General features: G+C 44.1%; 1 protein-coding gene across 5 annotated transcripts in view; it reads right to left on the reverse strand.

The window, feature by feature from the left end:
- The window catches only part of LOC146861334 (uncharacterized), an 81,015-nt gene that overhangs the window by 42,229 nt on the left and 20,745 nt on the right, over positions 1-18,041 (reverse strand). The window contains exon 1 of one of the 5 annotated variants that reach the window (XM_085646424.1): positions 9,708-9,751. The exons of the other annotated variants lie outside the window; for them this stretch is intronic. Within the exon in view, the coding sequence (XP_085502550.1) occupies positions 9,708-9,737 (30 nt within the window). The 5' untranslated portion in view covers positions 9,738-9,751. Of the gene's footprint in view, positions 1-9,707; positions 9,752-18,041 lie in introns of those variants that run through there. 5 annotated transcript variants of the gene reach the window in all.

An 18,041-nucleotide genomic window follows, 5' to 3' on the forward strand; every position in this document is an offset into this window, starting at 1 on the left:
CTACTTGATTTGATGCAGTTTCCAGCCATTTGTTAAATTGTTTGGCTGATGCCTCCACATCCTTTCTATTTGCTGATGGAATAAGCAGGAGCATTTCACGGTGTGTACCGCGAAATAGAAAGGAACATGGTGAAACGTAAAAGGAGATATTAATGAGGGGTTCATTTAGAGACAGATTAGCACATGTTACGGTAAGCCTGCTAAAGAAATTGTCAACAAGCAAAAATGAATGGCAGGCAGGAGGAGTTAATAATGTGCTGCGAACTAGTTAGAACAGCATTTGATGTTTAGATTTTTTCAAAAAATGTGAGTTGGTTGAGTAACAGGGGTATTTGAGTAGAGGTGGACATTTAACCTATGAAAGTATAAATAGACATACAGCAGGATTTGAACATATGAGCGTTTATCAAGCAAACAACGTTGTATCATATGAGTGCGCGTAGCATGTTTACTGTATTATAAACAAGATAATTGTAACAGTAGGTGATTGATTTTTTTGTATTATAGATATACCCCTGGAGAAGGGATTTTTCTGAAATGCATTGGGTTATTGCCAATAAAACGTGACATGTAGAAACATTCATCACTCCTGTGCCTATTTTGAATAATACTGAATGGTAATGAAAATGAGTAATATGAATTGAAGAAAACAAAGGATTATAAAGGATGATTCATAATGGAGAAAATTGCGGATTAAGTAAAGAGTTTTGTGAATTTAGTTCATAGGATTCATTTTGAGATTGGCTGTGCAGCTTGATGGGGATCGTAATGTGGTGCCCGCGTGTTCTCACTAGATTGCAGCGCGATTGGATGGACCACGGAGCAAGCTAGCACGCCTACAAGTTGAGAGAGTACGTTCATTAAGGTACACAATGACAATGGGAGTTTACAAAAGTGAGGGTGTGCATCTCACTATCTTGTATTTGTTATTGCAAGAAGTTGGGCCATTTTCAAGTGGTCTGCAAAGGTTCCACGAAATCGGTCAGGGTCAGCAGCATTGAAGTGTCTGAGGATATCTACAGCTGTACTGTGAAACTTGGTAACGTGGTACTGACTATTGAATGCAACACTGTGTTTGGAGTACGCAATGTAAAGGGTCCATGGGTGTGATGCAATGATTGGCCATGCCCCACTTCAGGTTATGGCTGACTTTGGGTCACCGATCGCAATCTTATCTGATGTTACATTTCAGGAAAAGTGGAAATCTTCTGTGGTCCTCTCGCAGACAGATGCTAATCCCAAAGCATTTGGGGAGACTGAGATCGAAATGCTTGGATATTTTAATTCAAAGGTGGAGTGCTTTGGTCGACCCACACTGACCAAGGTTTATGTTGCAGTTAAAGGGAGAAACATTTTAGGGTAGCAGGATTTGGCCAGAATGGGACGTGGATTGGATAATCCGGCAATGGTTGGTGAACTGCCTGAAGGGTATTCACCGAATTACATGTGTTTTGTAGATACGAATAACAATTCTTCCTTTGTAGATACTAAATCAGACATTGATACAATCCTTCACCAGTTTCCCATGGTATTTACAGGTAAGGTGGGGACCGTACTAGGTTTTGAACATCATATTCAGTTGAAGCCTGAAGCTCAACCAGTGGTACACAAGGTTTGCCCTTTGCCCTTGAGTGTCAGGGGTGACTAGAAATGTGTATTGAAGAATTTGAGCTCCAAGGGAACAATTGTGCCATGTGATTACTCTTCATGGGTGTCTCCCATTGTAGTTGTTCGGGAGAAATCTGAGGAGGTTAGACTTTGTGCTAACTTGTGCTCACTTAAGAACATTATCCTCAGAGACAGTAATCACCTTCCCAAAATACATGATGGCTAGTCTTGGGGGTTCCAAGTCCTTTTCCGTAACAGATCAGTGGTCAGCCTACCACCAAATACCCCTGACTACTGAGTTGCAGGAATTAACAACATTTGTATCCCCATTTGGTGAATTTAGGTACGCCAGGCTGCATTTTGGTTTGGCCTCTGCTGCTAGCACTTTCCAGAAGCTCATGGACACCCTCTTGGAAGATATACCTGGAGTCCAAGCTTACCAGGATGACATTATGGTGTGTGCTAGCAGTCGGAAGGCTCATCATGATATCTTATGTAAGATTCTCTTCAAGCTGTGCAGTGCTGGTATGACAATTAGGAGTGGGAAATGTAAGTTTGGTGTTCGGGACCTTAATTCTTTAGGACACTCTTTATCCCTGGAAGTTATCAAGGTTAAATTTGATTTAAATCAGAGAAATTTGTGACGCTGACCTGCCCAAAGAAAAGGATGCCTTACGTTCTTTCTTGGCAGGATATTCTGCTCGATTCATACATGGTTATGCTCAGACAGTAGAGCCATTGAGAGCTTTGTTAAAAAGGGTTCCAAGTTCATCTGGACCGATGAGTTACACAGCACTTTTGACAAGGTTAAACATCTAATTGAGAGGCACCAGCTTTGCAACCTTTTCAGGATGGTCACAGATGCTGTACTTGGACAATGGGTTGGTGTAGGAAGCTGGGTTTCTGTTGCAGTAACCCTATGTCCACTTTTTGCCAGATTTCTGATGCACTTTGACTTGATATGCCCTGGGCCCCTGCCAATCAAGTTCCCAGGGCCAGTGTTCTTTCCCAAAACTGTACCGTTGTCCCCCCATTTGGCACCTCTCTGGCCACTTGTAAGTCCCTTGTAAAAGGTACCATGGGTACCAGGGCACTGTGACTAGGGAAGGACTCTAAGGGCTGCAGCACATATTGTGCTACCGTTAGAGGTCCTGTACCTTAACACACACACACTCCCATTGCAGGCTGCGTGCTTTGGTGCAGAGAAAAGTGAAGAGAAGACATGGCACACATCCCTGTGTGCCATGCCAACAACCCAATGCCTATGGCATAGGTCAGCCACCCCTCTAGCTGGGTGCACTATGCCACTATTTAGGGTACAGGTGCATGAGGCCTGTACCCCAACAGTGTCTAATCCATTCTTAGTCATTGTAAGTGCAGTAAAGCAATAATGAGGATATGGTCTGGGAGTTTGTAATTAGAACTCAACAGCACAATAATGGCTTTACTGAATTCTGGGAAGTTTGGTAGCAGACTTCTCAGCATAATTAACCCACACCTATGCCAGTGTGGGATTTATTATACCATGCACTCAGAGGGCATGTTAGAGATGGCTCCTGAAAAATGACCAGACTCTGGTGGATTCCCTGACTGGTAAACACCAGCCTGCCACCACAAGACATGTTTCTGGACCCCTGGGGTGGGAGCCTTCCCTCCCTGAGCCCAGAAACTAGGCCTTTACTGGACTGAGGTGGTCACACCTCCCCCTGGTCAGGAAGAGCTATCCTTGGTAGGAGAGCTTCAAAGGCCTTGTTGCCTTTGTAATGCGACCCCAGCCTCTCCTGCTAACAGGAGCAGGCCCCCTTCCAGTCGCTCCTCCTTTTCGACAGGAAAAATTAGCACAGCCCAGAAGGTGTGCCCAAATCTGCCAACCCCACCACTCAGGTGGGGGAAGTGAAGTGAAGCCCACTCTTCTGTGCCTAGCTGGCAGGCACTCTCCAATCAGGATTAGGGATAGTGCCCACTCCCCCACATGGGGTGAGCACTTCACGGGTGTAGTCACCCTAAGGTCAGGAGCCCATTAGCTACTGACCTCGAGATACCTAAAATGCCCCCTAAAAACCATATTTAGGGTCAACCCTGAACCAAGAAGATAGAGTCCCACAAGCTAAGAAGGAGGAAAGAAGACGCCCAGCATAGGAGACTGCAGAGAAGAACTGACTTGGCCCTAGCCCTACCAGCCTGTCCGCTGTTTCCAGAGATCCTGCACCGAAAATCGCCTTGTCCTGCAGCCAGCAACCTCCAGAACCCCTGGGAGGACTGACTACCTTCAACAAAGACTGTATCTCCTGTAAACAGCAGCTCTGTTCAAAAGAAACTCTCAAGACAGACTCTGAGGCTGCTGGGGACAAAGAAACCTGATGCCTGGAACCACCACTGCACCCAACGCCTATGGCCGGAATCCGGGTGGCACACTGGTTCCAGCGAGGTCCACCAGCACTACCGAGGGTGAGTCCACTGTGGGTTGACCCCTTAAGGACTCCCCGATGTCCCCTGCAGCCACTTCACTGAGTCCTCCCCTCAACCGGGAGTGGCCCCGTAAGGTGAAATCCAACCTCATAAGACACCCCTGCATCCCGCCACACTGCGCTCTGGAGAAGAGAACCCGAGGTGCACCTGCATCCTCGAGCCCTCCAACTTACCTGCCGAGCTGTTGGTTCCTCCGGAAAGTCTTCCTGGACTGAGCCTGCAGCCACAATCCAAACCCAGCAACTCCTATTGAAAACAACAGAGCACCTGATGCAAAAACAGCTCCCTGCACCTAGTCACAGCTGTGCTGCTGTGGGTGCACCTTGTGTGCAAACTCGGATCACTCTTTGCCCTGAGATTAACACCAGAAACTTTGCTCCCACAACCTTATGGTCGGCTTGTAAGCAGCCACCAACCAAAGGCCCCCTCTCTCCCATTGGATAACATTGGGCTTCAGCACTCTGCACTAAGCCACCCTAGTGCCGCTGATGGTGGTTTTAGAGTGCATCCTTGATCCTGGAAGAACCCTTGCTCTAACCCGGGTAAAACCAACTCCCAAAACAAAGTACTTACCATTAAACCGATAACTTCATTTCTTCCCATGGGATTGCATTGACTGCTTTTCTTTGGAAATTCTTCTAAGTGTGGAGTTGGTTTGTATGAAACGTTGAAAACTGCAAATATACAACAAGTTAATTACTTACCTTTTGTCTAGGAAATGTCACAGTGTGATATCTAGAGATATCACACTGATTAGCAAAAGTATCTTAAAAAGTAATCCAATAAGTAGCGTACTGTAGTCTACAAAGTAACTGAAAAGTAATTGTGATTATTGACTTACCTGTAAATCATCAAGAACAAAGGGAGAGCTAGGGACAACAAGGGGGGGTTGTGTCCGTATCCCCTGGAATTAGATAAGCTTTGTCAAAAGAGGACACGCCCAGGGCGTGTCCTCTTTTGACAAAGCTTACCTGTAAATCAACCAACTGCATTTGAACCTGCATTCAACTGTAATTTATAGCATAAGTATTGCAAAGTATTCTTTCACTTACCTGCACCAGGCTTGGCTTGGTTCCAGAAATAAAATAACTAAATAATATCTTTATACAAATAAATTGGTCTGAGTTCAGTCTTTCAGTGTGTGACATCATTTCTTGTCTGAGTTTGTCCCGTAAATGCTTAACACTACCATGTGATAAAGTCTTACTGCTCGCCCTCACTACCACAAATAGAGAGTAAGGTATTATCTACTTTTACATCTACCTACCTTTGGGGTTCCACTGAAATCTGTGCACACTATACCTTACTTTGGTATAGTCTATACAGAGTCAGCTTCCTACATTGATGGATCAGCGGTGGGATCTACAAGTTTGCATTTGTTGGACTGTCTTGGTCAACACCTGATCACACAACAGAACTCTTACATTGTCTTTAGAATTCTGAATATTTTGAATTGATAGATTTTTCCAAATTGTTAAAAGTCTTGCTATGGCCTTAGTTAAGTCCCTTTAGAATTTTAGAAAAGAAAAGCTCACTGTAGTTAGGGGTAAGAGGGTTAGAAACTTTGTTGTAGAGTGTCTCTTAACAAGACCCCAGCTGTTAGTGAAATTATAACTAATGACACAGAGGATAGAGTTGGGGAGCTAAACCTCACTCCTTATCTCCACTTAAAATTCAGGGAGTTAAGCTCTCTATGTAAACTTAAGCATATCAACATGGGGTCCCATCCCTCCAAACAAAAGCTCCAGGAGCTGTTGGCAGGGTATGCAAAGGACCATCCTTCTGAGAATTATGAAGACCTCTCAGAAGGGAAAGATTGAGGGGATGAGGATACCTTCCAAACCCCCCCGCTTCTTAGGGATAGAAGGGCCTCAGTGTCCCTCACTCCAAGAATACAACTCTCAGTACCTAGATCCCACACCGGTGGGTCAGGGGCTTCTGAGACCATTGAGGACGGCCCCAATAAATAGACCAACCTTTTAGTGAGATTAGCCAAAAGATTAGACTTTGAGACTAGACTCCGGGTTCTAGAAAAAGCGAGAGAGCAGAGATGAGCCTAGCACCCATCAATGGTGGCAGCGACTCAATAAATAGCGTCAGAGAACAATCTTATGATCCCAAAATCCCAAAGATGATATCACCAAGTGGTTCTCAGCCTTTGAAACGGCTTATGAAGCCAGAAAAGTGAAGGAAACTCACTGAGGGGGGTGTACTCCTTTGGGAACTGTTCTCTGGTAAGGGCAGAGACAGACTTCTGACCCTTAGTGGGGCAGAAGCAGAGTCCTATGAACTCATGAAGGGCAACCTGATTGAGGGATTTGGACTCACTACCGAGGAGTATAGAATTAGATTCAGGGGTTGCCAGTGTAGCTTTGGATGGTGGCTCTTCAGATGAGGAAGTCCTCCTAGCCTTCAACTAGAAAATGAGCACAAAAAGTGAGTTAGAGATTACAGAGGGGAGTAGACACTTCCACCACCTACTGCTGAATGGAATCCCAGCCACTGCCCTGAGAGATACCTGTGCCAGTCACACTATGGTGCATGACAGGTTGGTACTCTCAAACCAGTATGTCCCAGGGGAAACAAAAAGAGTAAGGGCTATCCCAGGGGAGGTCACCGTTAGGCCTGTGGCTGTAGTGCCCCTAGAAATGCTGGGTACCTTAGTTGGAGAAAGGTGGTAGTCAATAAAGAACTACCCCTTGATTGTCTCCTTGGGAATGACCACCCAGAGGTTTGTCTGAGCCAAAGAGAGGTACTGGTCCAGTGCCAGACCTGCAGTTAGTGCAGATAAGACCCAATAGAAAAAGAAGACAATGTAGAAAAAGTGGACAGATGTTAGCCACTGTTCCAGTGGGCCAGGGAGATTCTATCCCAATAAGGGAGAACTACAAAATTGCCACTGGTGAAGTCCTCCCTAGCCCACAAAAAGATCTGACTAATCAGGCAACTGTCCAGCCTGAGTTGGTGGCTCCTCAGCTGACAAAACACAGGGTGGAGAAAGGGTGTTCACTGCAAAGTGTAGTAGCCCCCTACTATAAAACTGCAGATAGGCCACCAGAACCCAAAGAATCCTGTAAGCTAGCCACTTCACCTACGAGTAAAGAGCTAAAGGTGTGGTTCTGGGCACTGACAGCTATCAGTAGACTCTGCTGGGTGTTAACCTTCATTGCAGCATGGTCCTTAGCATGGCGACTTAGCCCCTGCCACATAGCAAGTTAGACCCCCTGACCCTATGGGTCATGGTTGGGTTACTCAAGCTGTGGGTAATCTCTGTGTGTAAGCTGGGATTTGCCTTAGCTAAATTAGAATTTGGAGAGGTAGGCACCTCTGAACCCAAAGTAAAAAGATGGGATAAAGACACTAAAGAGCTAGGAAAGGAGCATTGGTAATTAGGTCCTGAAACTGTTGAGGTAGGCCAGCTCCCCAAAGGGACTAACCTGGGCAGAAAGATGTATGGCAGAGTAGGCCCTGCAACTTTCAAACCATTTCCTCTACTCTTCCTCACCTGAAAGACTAGGAAAACTCTTCCAGGTTTGGCTAAAACTCATGGCCTTTGGGCTGGGGGGGCTTTTGTAGGAAGCTGGATTTCTGTTGCAGTAACCCCCCCACACATTTTGCCAGATTTCTGTTTCACTTTGACTTGATGTGCCATGGGTCCCTGCCAATCAGGTTCCCAGAGCCTGTGTTCTTTCTCAAAACTGCACCTTTGTACCCCAATTGGCACCTCTTTGGCCACATGTAAGTCCCTTGTAAAAGGTACCATGGGTACCAAGGGCACTGTGACCAGGGAAGGACTCTAAGGGCTGCAGAACATATTGTGCCACCCTCAGAGGTCCCGCACCTTAACACACACACACTGCCATTGCAGACTGCATGTTCTGGTGAGGTTACAGGTGATGAGCACTGTACCCCTACAGTGTCTAAGTCCATTCTTAGACATTGTAAGTGCACTAGAGCCATAAATAATATATGGTCTGGGAGTTTGTCATTACGAACTCCACAGTACCAAAATGCCTTTACTGAATTCTGGGAAGTTTGGTAGCAAACATCTCAGCATAATAAACCCACACTGATGCCAGTGTGGGATTTATTATACCATACACTCAGAGGGCGTCTTAGAGATGCCCCCTGAAAAATGACCAGCCTCTGGTGGGTTCCCTGACTGGTAAACACTAGCCTGCCACCACAAGACATGTTTCTTTCTGGACCCCTCGGGTGGGAGCCTTCACTCCCTGATCCCAGAAACAAAGCGTTTCCTGGGTAGGGGTGGTCACAGCTCCCCCAGGTGAAGAAGTGCCATCTGTGACAGGGGAGCTTCAATCGCCTTTCTGCCTTTGTAATGCGACCCCCAGCCTCTCCTGCTATCAGGAGCAGGCCTCCTTTCTGTCTCACCTCCTTTTTGGTAGGAATATAGGAGGGAAGAATTAGCACAACCCAGAAGGTGTGCCCACTTATGCCAACTCCACCCCTCAGGTGGGGCAGGCAAAGAGAAGACCATTCTTCAGTGCCTGTCATAATGCAGATGACAGGCACTCTCCAATCAGGCTTAGGGATTGTGTTCACTACCCCAGGTGGGATGAGCGCTCCATGGGTGTAGTTACCCCGAGGTCAGTAGCCCATTGGCTACTGACCCCGAGACCCATAAAACGCCCCCTAAGTACAGTATTTAGTGGGCAGCCCCGAAACAAGAAGACAGCTCCCTGCAACCTTAGAAGAAGAAGGGCGAAAGAAGACGCCCAGCACAGGAGACTGCAGAGAAGAACTGACTTTGCCCCAGCCCTACCAGTCCGTCTGCAGTTTCCAAAGATCCTGCACCAAAAGTCTCCTTGTCCTACAGCCAGCGACCTCCAGAACCCCTGGAAAGACTGACTGCCTTCAACACAGACTGGATCTCCTTTGAACAGCAGCTCTGTTCAAAAGAAACTCCCACGACAGACTCTGCGCCTGCGGAGGACAAAGAAAACAGACGCCTAGAACCACCACTGCACCCCACGCCTATGGCATGAACCTGGGTGGCCCACCAGCCCCAGCAAGGTCCCCTAGTTCTCCAGAGTTCGAGTACACCATGGGTTGACCCCTCCCGCACTCCCCGATGTCGCCTGCAGCCTCCGCACAGAGACCCTTACCAAACGCAAGTGGCCAGGTAAGGTGAAATCCAACCTCAAAAGGCATCCCTGCATCCCACCGCCTTACACCCTGGAGAAGAGAACCTAAGGTACCCTCCAACTTACCTGCCCAGCTGTTGGTTCCTCACAGATGTCTTCCTGGACCGACCCTGCAGCCAAAATCCAAAAATGGCTACTCCCATTGAAAACAATGGGGTACCAGACAGCAAAAAGGCACCCTACACCTGGCCATCGCTGTGCCGCTGTGAGTGCACCTTGTGTGCTTTCTCGGATCCCCTTTTACCCTGAGTTTAACACCAGGAGCTTTGCTCTCACAACCTTGTGGCCTGCTCATGAGCAACCACCAACCGGAGGCACCATATCCCCCATTGGTTAACATTGGGCCTCAGCACTCTATACCGGGCCGCCCTAGTGCAGCTGAGGGTGCTTTCAGAGTGCATCCTTGACCCTGGGGGAACCCTTGTTCTAACCCCAGAAAACTAACCTCCAAAACAAAGTACTTACCATTAAACCAATACCTTCATTTCTTCCCATAGGATTGCATTGACTGCTTTTCTTCTGTGTGGAGTTGGTTTGTATGAAACCTTGAAAAACTGCAAATATACAACAAGTTAATTACTTATCTTTTGTCTAGGAAATGTCACAGTGTGATATCTAGAGATATCACACTGGTTAGCAAAAGTTACTCAAAAAGTAATCCAAGTAATCCATGAAGTAACATATACTGTAACCTACAAAGTAACTGAAATGTAATTTTGATTATTGACTTACCTTTAAATCAACCAACTGCATTTGAACCTGCATTCAACTGTAATTTATTTCATAAGTATTGCAAAGTATTCTTTCACATACCAGCCCAGGGCTGGCTTGGTTCTAGAAATAAAATAACTAGATAATATTTTTATACAAACAAATTGGTCTGAGTTCAGTCTTTGAGTATGTGACATCATTTCTTGCCTGAGTTTGTACAATAAATGCTCAACACTACCCTCTGATAAAGCCTTAATGCTCGCCCACAGTGCCACAAATAGAGAGTAAGGTATTATCTACTTTTACCTCTGCCTACCTTTGGGGTTCCACTGGACTCTGTGCACACTATACCTTACTTTGGTATATTATGTACAGAGCCGGTTTCCTACAGTTAGTGGTAAGGAGAATACCATCGCCTTTGCTTCTAAGGCACTGCAATCTGCTGGGAGGCTACACAGCACCATCGAGCGTGAAACGCTCGCATTTGTCTGGGCAATACACAAATTCAGATCTCATATTTGGGGATGTGAGTTTGAAGTGTATACCAACCACTAGCCACTTATGCATGTCCTTAGGGGTGGTGGAACAAACAAGGCATCCGCTAGGTTAGTGCATTTGTTGTCCACAGTACAGGAGTATCAAATTGTCATCAAACATTTACCAGGAAGGCAGAACTTTAGAGCTGATTGCTTGTTGCGAATGTCTCTTGATGGTAAGCAGAACGCAGTGGAGGATACGGAATGTGTTGTGGCAGCTTTGGATGCAGTTTTGAAGTGTGCTCCTATTTCTGAATGGAATTGACCAGGAGGCATATTCCAAAGACAGCAATCTCATTCAAGTCAAAGAGTTCATAACTAAGGGCTGACCAGAGAGTTGAACTCTCTCTGGGGAAATAAAAGGTTTTGCATTTGTGGCTACTGAACTCTCAGTAGTTGATGAAATGGTGATGCATCATGACCATTATGTCCCTCCAGAGAGTTTGCGCAAGGAAACTATCCAGACAGCTAATCAACATCACTTAGGGGTTTACCCAGAGCTGTCAATGCCTTGAACAATACTACTGGTGGCCCTCTCTTGAATCTCAAGTTAGAACCATCATTGAGGGTTGTGCAGAATGCTTGCTATCTGACAATCATTGGAAAGCCCTAAAAACACCAATTCATCCGGTGCCACTTGCCCAAGGTTCCTGCAACAAGGTTGGTCTTGACTTCTCTGGTTCCTATGAGATCTTGCTCATTGAGTACAGATTTTAATGGTAGATTACTAATCAAAATTGATGTTTTATTGGTTTTGTGATGGTCCCACAACTGACAATGCCCTAAATTTCTAGAGCACATATTTAAGATAGAGGGGCCACCCAAAATAATTGTCACTGACAATGGTACTCATTTTTTGTCACAACAAATGTGTATATTTCTTGAGCATAATGATATTCAACATCTTAAAGTGGCCCTCTATTCTCCTTCCTCCATCAGCCTAGTTGAGAGGGGGAACAGGATAGTCAAGGAGGCCGCAGTGTCCTCAGGTTTCGATGTTCAAGAATTTGTACAAAACTAAATGTGGTCCTATAATGTTACTCCTCACAGCACCACCGGGGGGCACCTTTCACATTACTTAGAGGTAAGAAGGTGCACACTAATTTGTGTCATAATTGGCTGTTTGGTATGGTCAAGAACTCGAATATTTGGATATTTTCAGGTGGCGAATTGATCTAAAACAAAAGGCCATGAAAGATCACTTTGATACCAGAAAGCATTTTGATAAGGAACCTTTGAAAGTAGGAGATTGGGCTTTAATCAAAAACCCAAAAAGAGTGATGAAAGCGACATCTAAGTTCTCGTCACCTGTGTTTGCCATACTGGTGAGTAAAGGTTCAGCATTTTTGGGAAAAAAGGGCTGGGGGAACACAAGGAGTTTAGTGCACCTTACAGGTCCACAAGTGTGAATGGTATAATTGGCTGCAAGATTTTAAGATCTCCCTTTCAGTCAAGGGAACGACCATTCCTATAGGCGAAACAATTTTGACAGAGTACTCTTCGGTTCCTGGGGCACTCGCTAGTGAGGTATCGGAAAACAGGGGTAATGATTGCCCTAGGAGATTGCCTTACTGGTTTAAAGACTATGTATTAGAATAACCATATTACTTTTAGGAGATTGCTTTGCAGGTTTAGAGAGAATGTAGTATAACAGCAAGATTACTCTTTATATTATTAGTTTTTCATTTTCCTTACATTTGTTGAGAGAGGAAATGTTGTAGTATGAGGTATGTAGCCTCTAAGGACCGTGAGGCCTGTTGGCGTTGGGCTCTCGGGGCCAACTCTGTTTGGTTTCAATGCAATTTACATTTAACTTGTGTTTCATGCTCTGGAGGTGGAACAGCACCTGCAAGTCTCTCAGCAACACTAGTCAGTTGCAGGAGAGACTTGTGGGCGTCAGACGCTCCCGGTCATGGGTCTGTACGAATCTCAATAAAACCAAACAAAAACCCTCCATCCTGTGTGCGCTTTAACTTTCTACCCATTCCCAGGTTTACAACTCTCTGTAAATCTGGGATTGCACCTAAATCCATGGGTGGATGCGTGTGGATGGCTGTATTCTATCTATGGAACGCCACCCTGCCGCAAGGTAAGCCTTGAGTTACCTTGGATTAACTAAACCATGCAGAGTCATGCAAGGTGGCTTTGTGTAGCTTAGTAAGTCCTAGTTAAGGTATTGGGTTGCCTTGCATCACCTAGGGTGATGCAAGGGAACACAAGCCCTTAGTAAATCTAGTCCAATGTCTTTTTTTGCGTTCCATCCCATGCTATCATACCAACATCGTTAAGAGCAATGTCTCTTCTAGTGTCATTCGCGTTGGGTTACTTTCATGACCCTAACATCATATCCAATTGCACTTATCAGGTCAGCATTTTTGTAAATGACACTATGTATATTTATTCACCTACATGTAACCCCTAACACTGCCGTTTAACCCAAAAACTGTAGGAGACCGTGTATCTGTGTATGTGGTATTTGTAGAACGCAAAACAAGTGAAAGAGCAGCAGAGTCCTGTAAAGTGTCAAAGGCAAAAACACAGTCAACACATTGGGGACACGGCTAGGTTCTGGAAGTGGAATGTGGACGGTTATTACATTGTAATGCAGTGTTCCTTAAAGAGGTGCATCTGCAACTCTTTCCTAAATTGAAGCACGTTTGGGGTAGACCTGATGGGTAGAGGGAAGTAGTTGCTACAGAACATGCATGTATAGATGAAGAGGACCTATCACATTGTTTTTACTTGTTTTGCACCCCTCTACCTCCAGTGTGCAATTCATTTGCACCAGAGAGGGATCCATAGTATGAAATGCTCACAGTTAAAGGATTTCTGTCAGTAGATACAATTTCTGTAATCTGTTCAAATATAATTGAACCTGCGGGAAAGTATTCGAAAAGACAATCATCAATAGATCAATATTAGAACTGCTGGGACTGAGCCTCCCAGATTTCCCAGAAGCTGGTGCTTGATGGGATGCTCACGTGATTACTCTTTCAATCTCTTATTGTCAATATGCCACCGGCTGTATTAGTAGGAGGCCCAAAGATATGTGCTCCCGTGATGTAGAAGCTGAGTTCCTGCTTCCACAATGTCTTCTTGTGGGACTCAAACTTTAAGAGAAAAGGGTTTCTTAAAGCGTCTCTTAATTATTTCTCTTTAGCCCACTTCCCTCTTGACTCTTACTTTTTGCCTCTTCTAAAGTTTTGTATCTGCTTTGAAATTACATCACCTCAATGAATCAATGTTTATAATATCGTCACATCCTGCTCTCTCAGTTGATCCAGAGGCCTATTCTTATCCTTAGCATCTGCTTTTACTTCTAGACGCTTGAATTCTTGTGTGCTTTGAGGGCCAGTTCAATTGATATACAAAATATATTTAGTTGAATTCTCGTTTGCTGCAGAGCACTGACATAACTTTTAAATACTCGAAATGCATGACAAAATGGCAACAAGATGCTAACAAGACCACTAAAAGTGCGCTTCACTTACAACCTTTTAATATTTGTAAAATCATAAAATTCTACTATGGATAACTCGTTGTCTTGGAAACGATCGAAGCACTTCTCATTTGGGAAGCTACATGATGTTAACAGATTTTAACATAATGCATGGTACTTATGGTACAGTTTGCTACAAAGTCCATTTTTTGTTCCTCTGCTTGTTTTAGCCCTGGTGAGGGAGTCTGAGGAACTAAAGACTTGGCAATAGCCAATGTAGACTTGGGGCTAAATTGACTATTCTGGAATGGGCTGAGATGGAAGCTAAGCCCAGTCTGGAGGTCTCTCCCATTGTCATCTCCCACCCTCCCTAGATCCCACTCTCCCCATGGACTGCTGAGCTCCTTAATGGGGAGGTGTCAGTGTTCTTTCTCTGGTCTCTACATCAGTGTGCATGAGAACCATAAGGCAGTGCAGCAACAGGGGAATGTGGATGGACCTCCTGCTTCAAGAACAAATGTGACAAAGTTCTGATGCACTTTCTATAGAGGATAGTAAAGGAGCAACAAGATGTCCTGCTCTCTCTTCAACACAATCTACACGTTGATGAATAATGGTGCCTAGAGACGAGTAATGATTGCTCATTTAAAGCGAGTACCTACCTAGTACTTTTCTGCTTATTCTTTGGGCAGTTCCTCTTTTCCTCTGGCTCACCGAACTGTGGTTGTGGAGACATTTCTTTTTACTTATTTCTTCTTATTTTTTCATCTTTGGTATTTATCCCATTACTATATATTGTACCGCAAAAATATTGTAAGGTTTGAATGTTCAATTTCCAATGTGGAACACATTTTACATGTAATCAAATCCCTATTTTTAGATTCTTAATGTGTTTTCTTATTTTATTTTGGAGGCTTGCCACATGAGCTTTCTGGGCTTTTCAAAGATAACACCAAAAGAGAGAGAACTCAGATTGCTAATTAATCTGACCTACCTGCAAAGATTTACTGAGAGGGGTTTCCTCTTTGTTAGAAGGACCCTCCCTCACTAGTCACACCAGTGGTATATTTTGTCCTCGCCCATGATACCTAGTGAACCTGGGTCTGCTGTATGCTGTGTTTGTAGCGTAGCCCAGGGTTGGAAATTGTGTGGGTTCTATGTTATAATTGCCTGCAGGTATCCTATATTTTGAGCAACATTTCATTTAGGGAACCCTTGGCAAGTTTATAAACACAAGATGATGTCAATGGAGTTTGGATGTAATTCTTATATCAAAGGTGGTACATGTTTCAGTTATGATAAATTACCCAAAAAGGTTGAGTAGCTTCCTTCTGGACCAGAAGTATAGATCCCTAATTGCTATGCCTTACTGTCCAAGCACAAATTGTGCAGTCAATTCATTCATCAGTGAACATTTTTCAAGCTATAGGCTATGCTGCCTTACAAACCATTAGTAGGGAAGTTGCTCTTTGTGGTATTTTCTTGTGGTAACTTTAAACCTTCAGAGTCGTAGAGATGAGCGGACCCTATTGTCACACTTTCATCAGGAGTGCACAGCCGCTAAAAATCTAAGTGTGTTCTCTAAGCTCTCCATTTTAAAGCATGCTACTAGTGTATCTGGTGAGGGAGGGTCCTTTTTAACAAAGGGGTCATTACTCCCACCATCTTCTTTGGATGGAGGCTAGATTAATTAGCAGTATCAGTTATCTCTCTTTTTGGTGTAGTCCATGGAAGCAATTGTAAGTGGACCAAGCCCATATACCTTGCGTCTCTCCACTCCCCCCATTGTTGGTTTGAATATAGGTTTTCCATAGGTCATAATGGTGAATTCAGAGTAGGCTGTTGTTTACATAAGGTGTCACTTGGCGTGTTCCTCTTGTTGCTTAGTATTTAAAGGCATTTTTCTGTCTACTTTCCGAGTTTTGTATATCTTACTGCAAAGGACCATTTTCTGGACATCAACAATAGATTTTAGGTCAATCAGGCAAGAAAATGAAAGTCTTTAATGTTCTAGCTCCCATAATGAAATAGTGCTGTCCTGTGTATTGCATGACTGAGAGACCACAAACCCACTAAACACCTCATAGATGATTCACAAAGAAGAGTAAAGGGACAACACTGGCTCTTGTGGACCACACACCTCCACAATTTCAGCTCTTCTTCCATTAATGGTGTGCTTACTGCTTCAGGACTGGATGCACTAGGGGCAGTATTTAATTGACTTAATCTTTTTTGTGGTATAATCTAATCCATATGTTAGGAATCAGCTCAGAACGTTTTTCATAGATCACAATGAGCCCTCACTATTAAAAGGTTTGGGAATCCTGGGACTGGCATTATATGTAACTGTTTGCATAAGGGGAGCCCATGGCTCATAGGGATCACTCATGAAAGCATGCTGGCCTTGGCACAACAGAGGTTATTTTTGGCATATCAGGAAACCCATAGCAAATTTTGAAAAAAAGAAGGTCAACTCCCATGGTACATCAGGTTTCATTGGCTAGGCACATCACAAAAGAACTTATGTATTTAACAAGTGCCCTTTCATAGCTCACAGCTTTTAGTAGATTGATGTGAAAAATGTGTTTTAATATGCTCTATTTGACCAATCTTGTGGAGAACCCCTCACCCCGAACTCATTCAAAAGAACTCTACTTCATTCGCTTTGCTAAGTACAATATAGGGTAAGTATTGTATTAAATACACCCCACCATTTCAAAAGGTTATGTCGACAACCTAACATACGGGGAATAACAATAGACACTTGTAGTGTATTTTTATATTAATGACACATTCATAATGTAAATTCAGTGAAGTTAATTATTATGATGTCATCCAAGTTAAGATCAATTCCTGTGGGCATCCTTTGATGTCAATAAGGTCAAAGGGTGTATGATGTCACTTCTGCTATCTCTGGCATTTTAGAGAATCGACGTCCATGCCAGCCCAGACCACGCCTGTGCAGTTCCCCATAACTTGCCACAGGTTCTATCTAGCTCAGCGTAGTACAGCTGCTCTTTATGTTGTGGTCACAAGTATCAAAATTGAGCATAAATCTATCTAGCCCCAGTCTGCCACATTTAAATACACTGTACAACTTGGGATGCTTGTCTAGCATCTTATTGTGCCTTATAAAGCCATTTTAACCTGTTCCTAAGTATTTCCAGCATTTCTCCAGCAAACTTAGACTCAACCTTCATTCTTACTGATACGGACAGGCCCTCATTGGAGGCCCTTGGTCACACCAAAAAGAGAAAGCACCAACATTCAACATTTCCTGTCTTGTTGTCTCCCACCTCATCATAAAATGTACTCTCTATAAAATAGCCAGTCCAAAGAATGAATGAATATAGACAATGAAGGCAGTGCTTTGTCTACTTCACCTACATGAGTGAAAGGAGGAGGGGATTCAGGAGAGGCGCAATTTGTGCTTTTTGGACTCTGGGCACTAGTGTCGGAAGAATAGGCTGAAAGTTCCCAAGTAAAATAAAAATAAGATAAATTAAAGATACATAAATGCCTGCTGTAACATCACTTTTCCAAGAATTAAACTATTGGCAGTAAAAACTTAAGATAATGCCTTGTCTCTGATTCATCCACATGAGTAAAAGAGGAAGGAGATTCAAGAGGGGCACATTTTGTGCTTTTGGGCCATTGCTGTACAAAGGAATGAGGCAAAAAGCAATGGATGGAATTGCTCCTGTTTTTTCCCTGAGTAAAAACAACCTTGATAAAAGATGGTATTTGCTGTTCAGTTATATGTAAGGGATGCAAGGTGCACATCAAACCATTGGGTGGATTCAAACCCATGTACTGTAGGTGCTTGGAAAACCAGAGTCAAGAGGCCATGCCACTGAGCTAAGCTCCTTGTCTCTAGTTTTCACAGGAGACATACTATTAAGCAGTGCAGAGGCCTCCATCTAACAGCCTATGACTTCTATGGCATATAAAGGAGAATGGACATAATATTGGGAAAATTTGACAAGTCACAGAAGGGAACATCACTGTGCAGTGCTTAAGTTACTTACTTCCAACTAGCCAACCTGCGTACACATCCTGGGTCTGGTATGAGGAGCACAATAGTTGTGATGATGGCTGAGAAAAGAGGTGCAT

Source organism: Triturus cristatus, chromosome 3_1 (genome assembly GCF_964204655.1).
Source record: "Triturus cristatus chromosome 3_1, aTriCri1.1, whole genome shotgun sequence".
In the NCBI taxonomy this organism is placed as follows: Eukaryota; Metazoa; Chordata; class Amphibia; order Caudata; family Salamandridae; genus Triturus; species Triturus cristatus.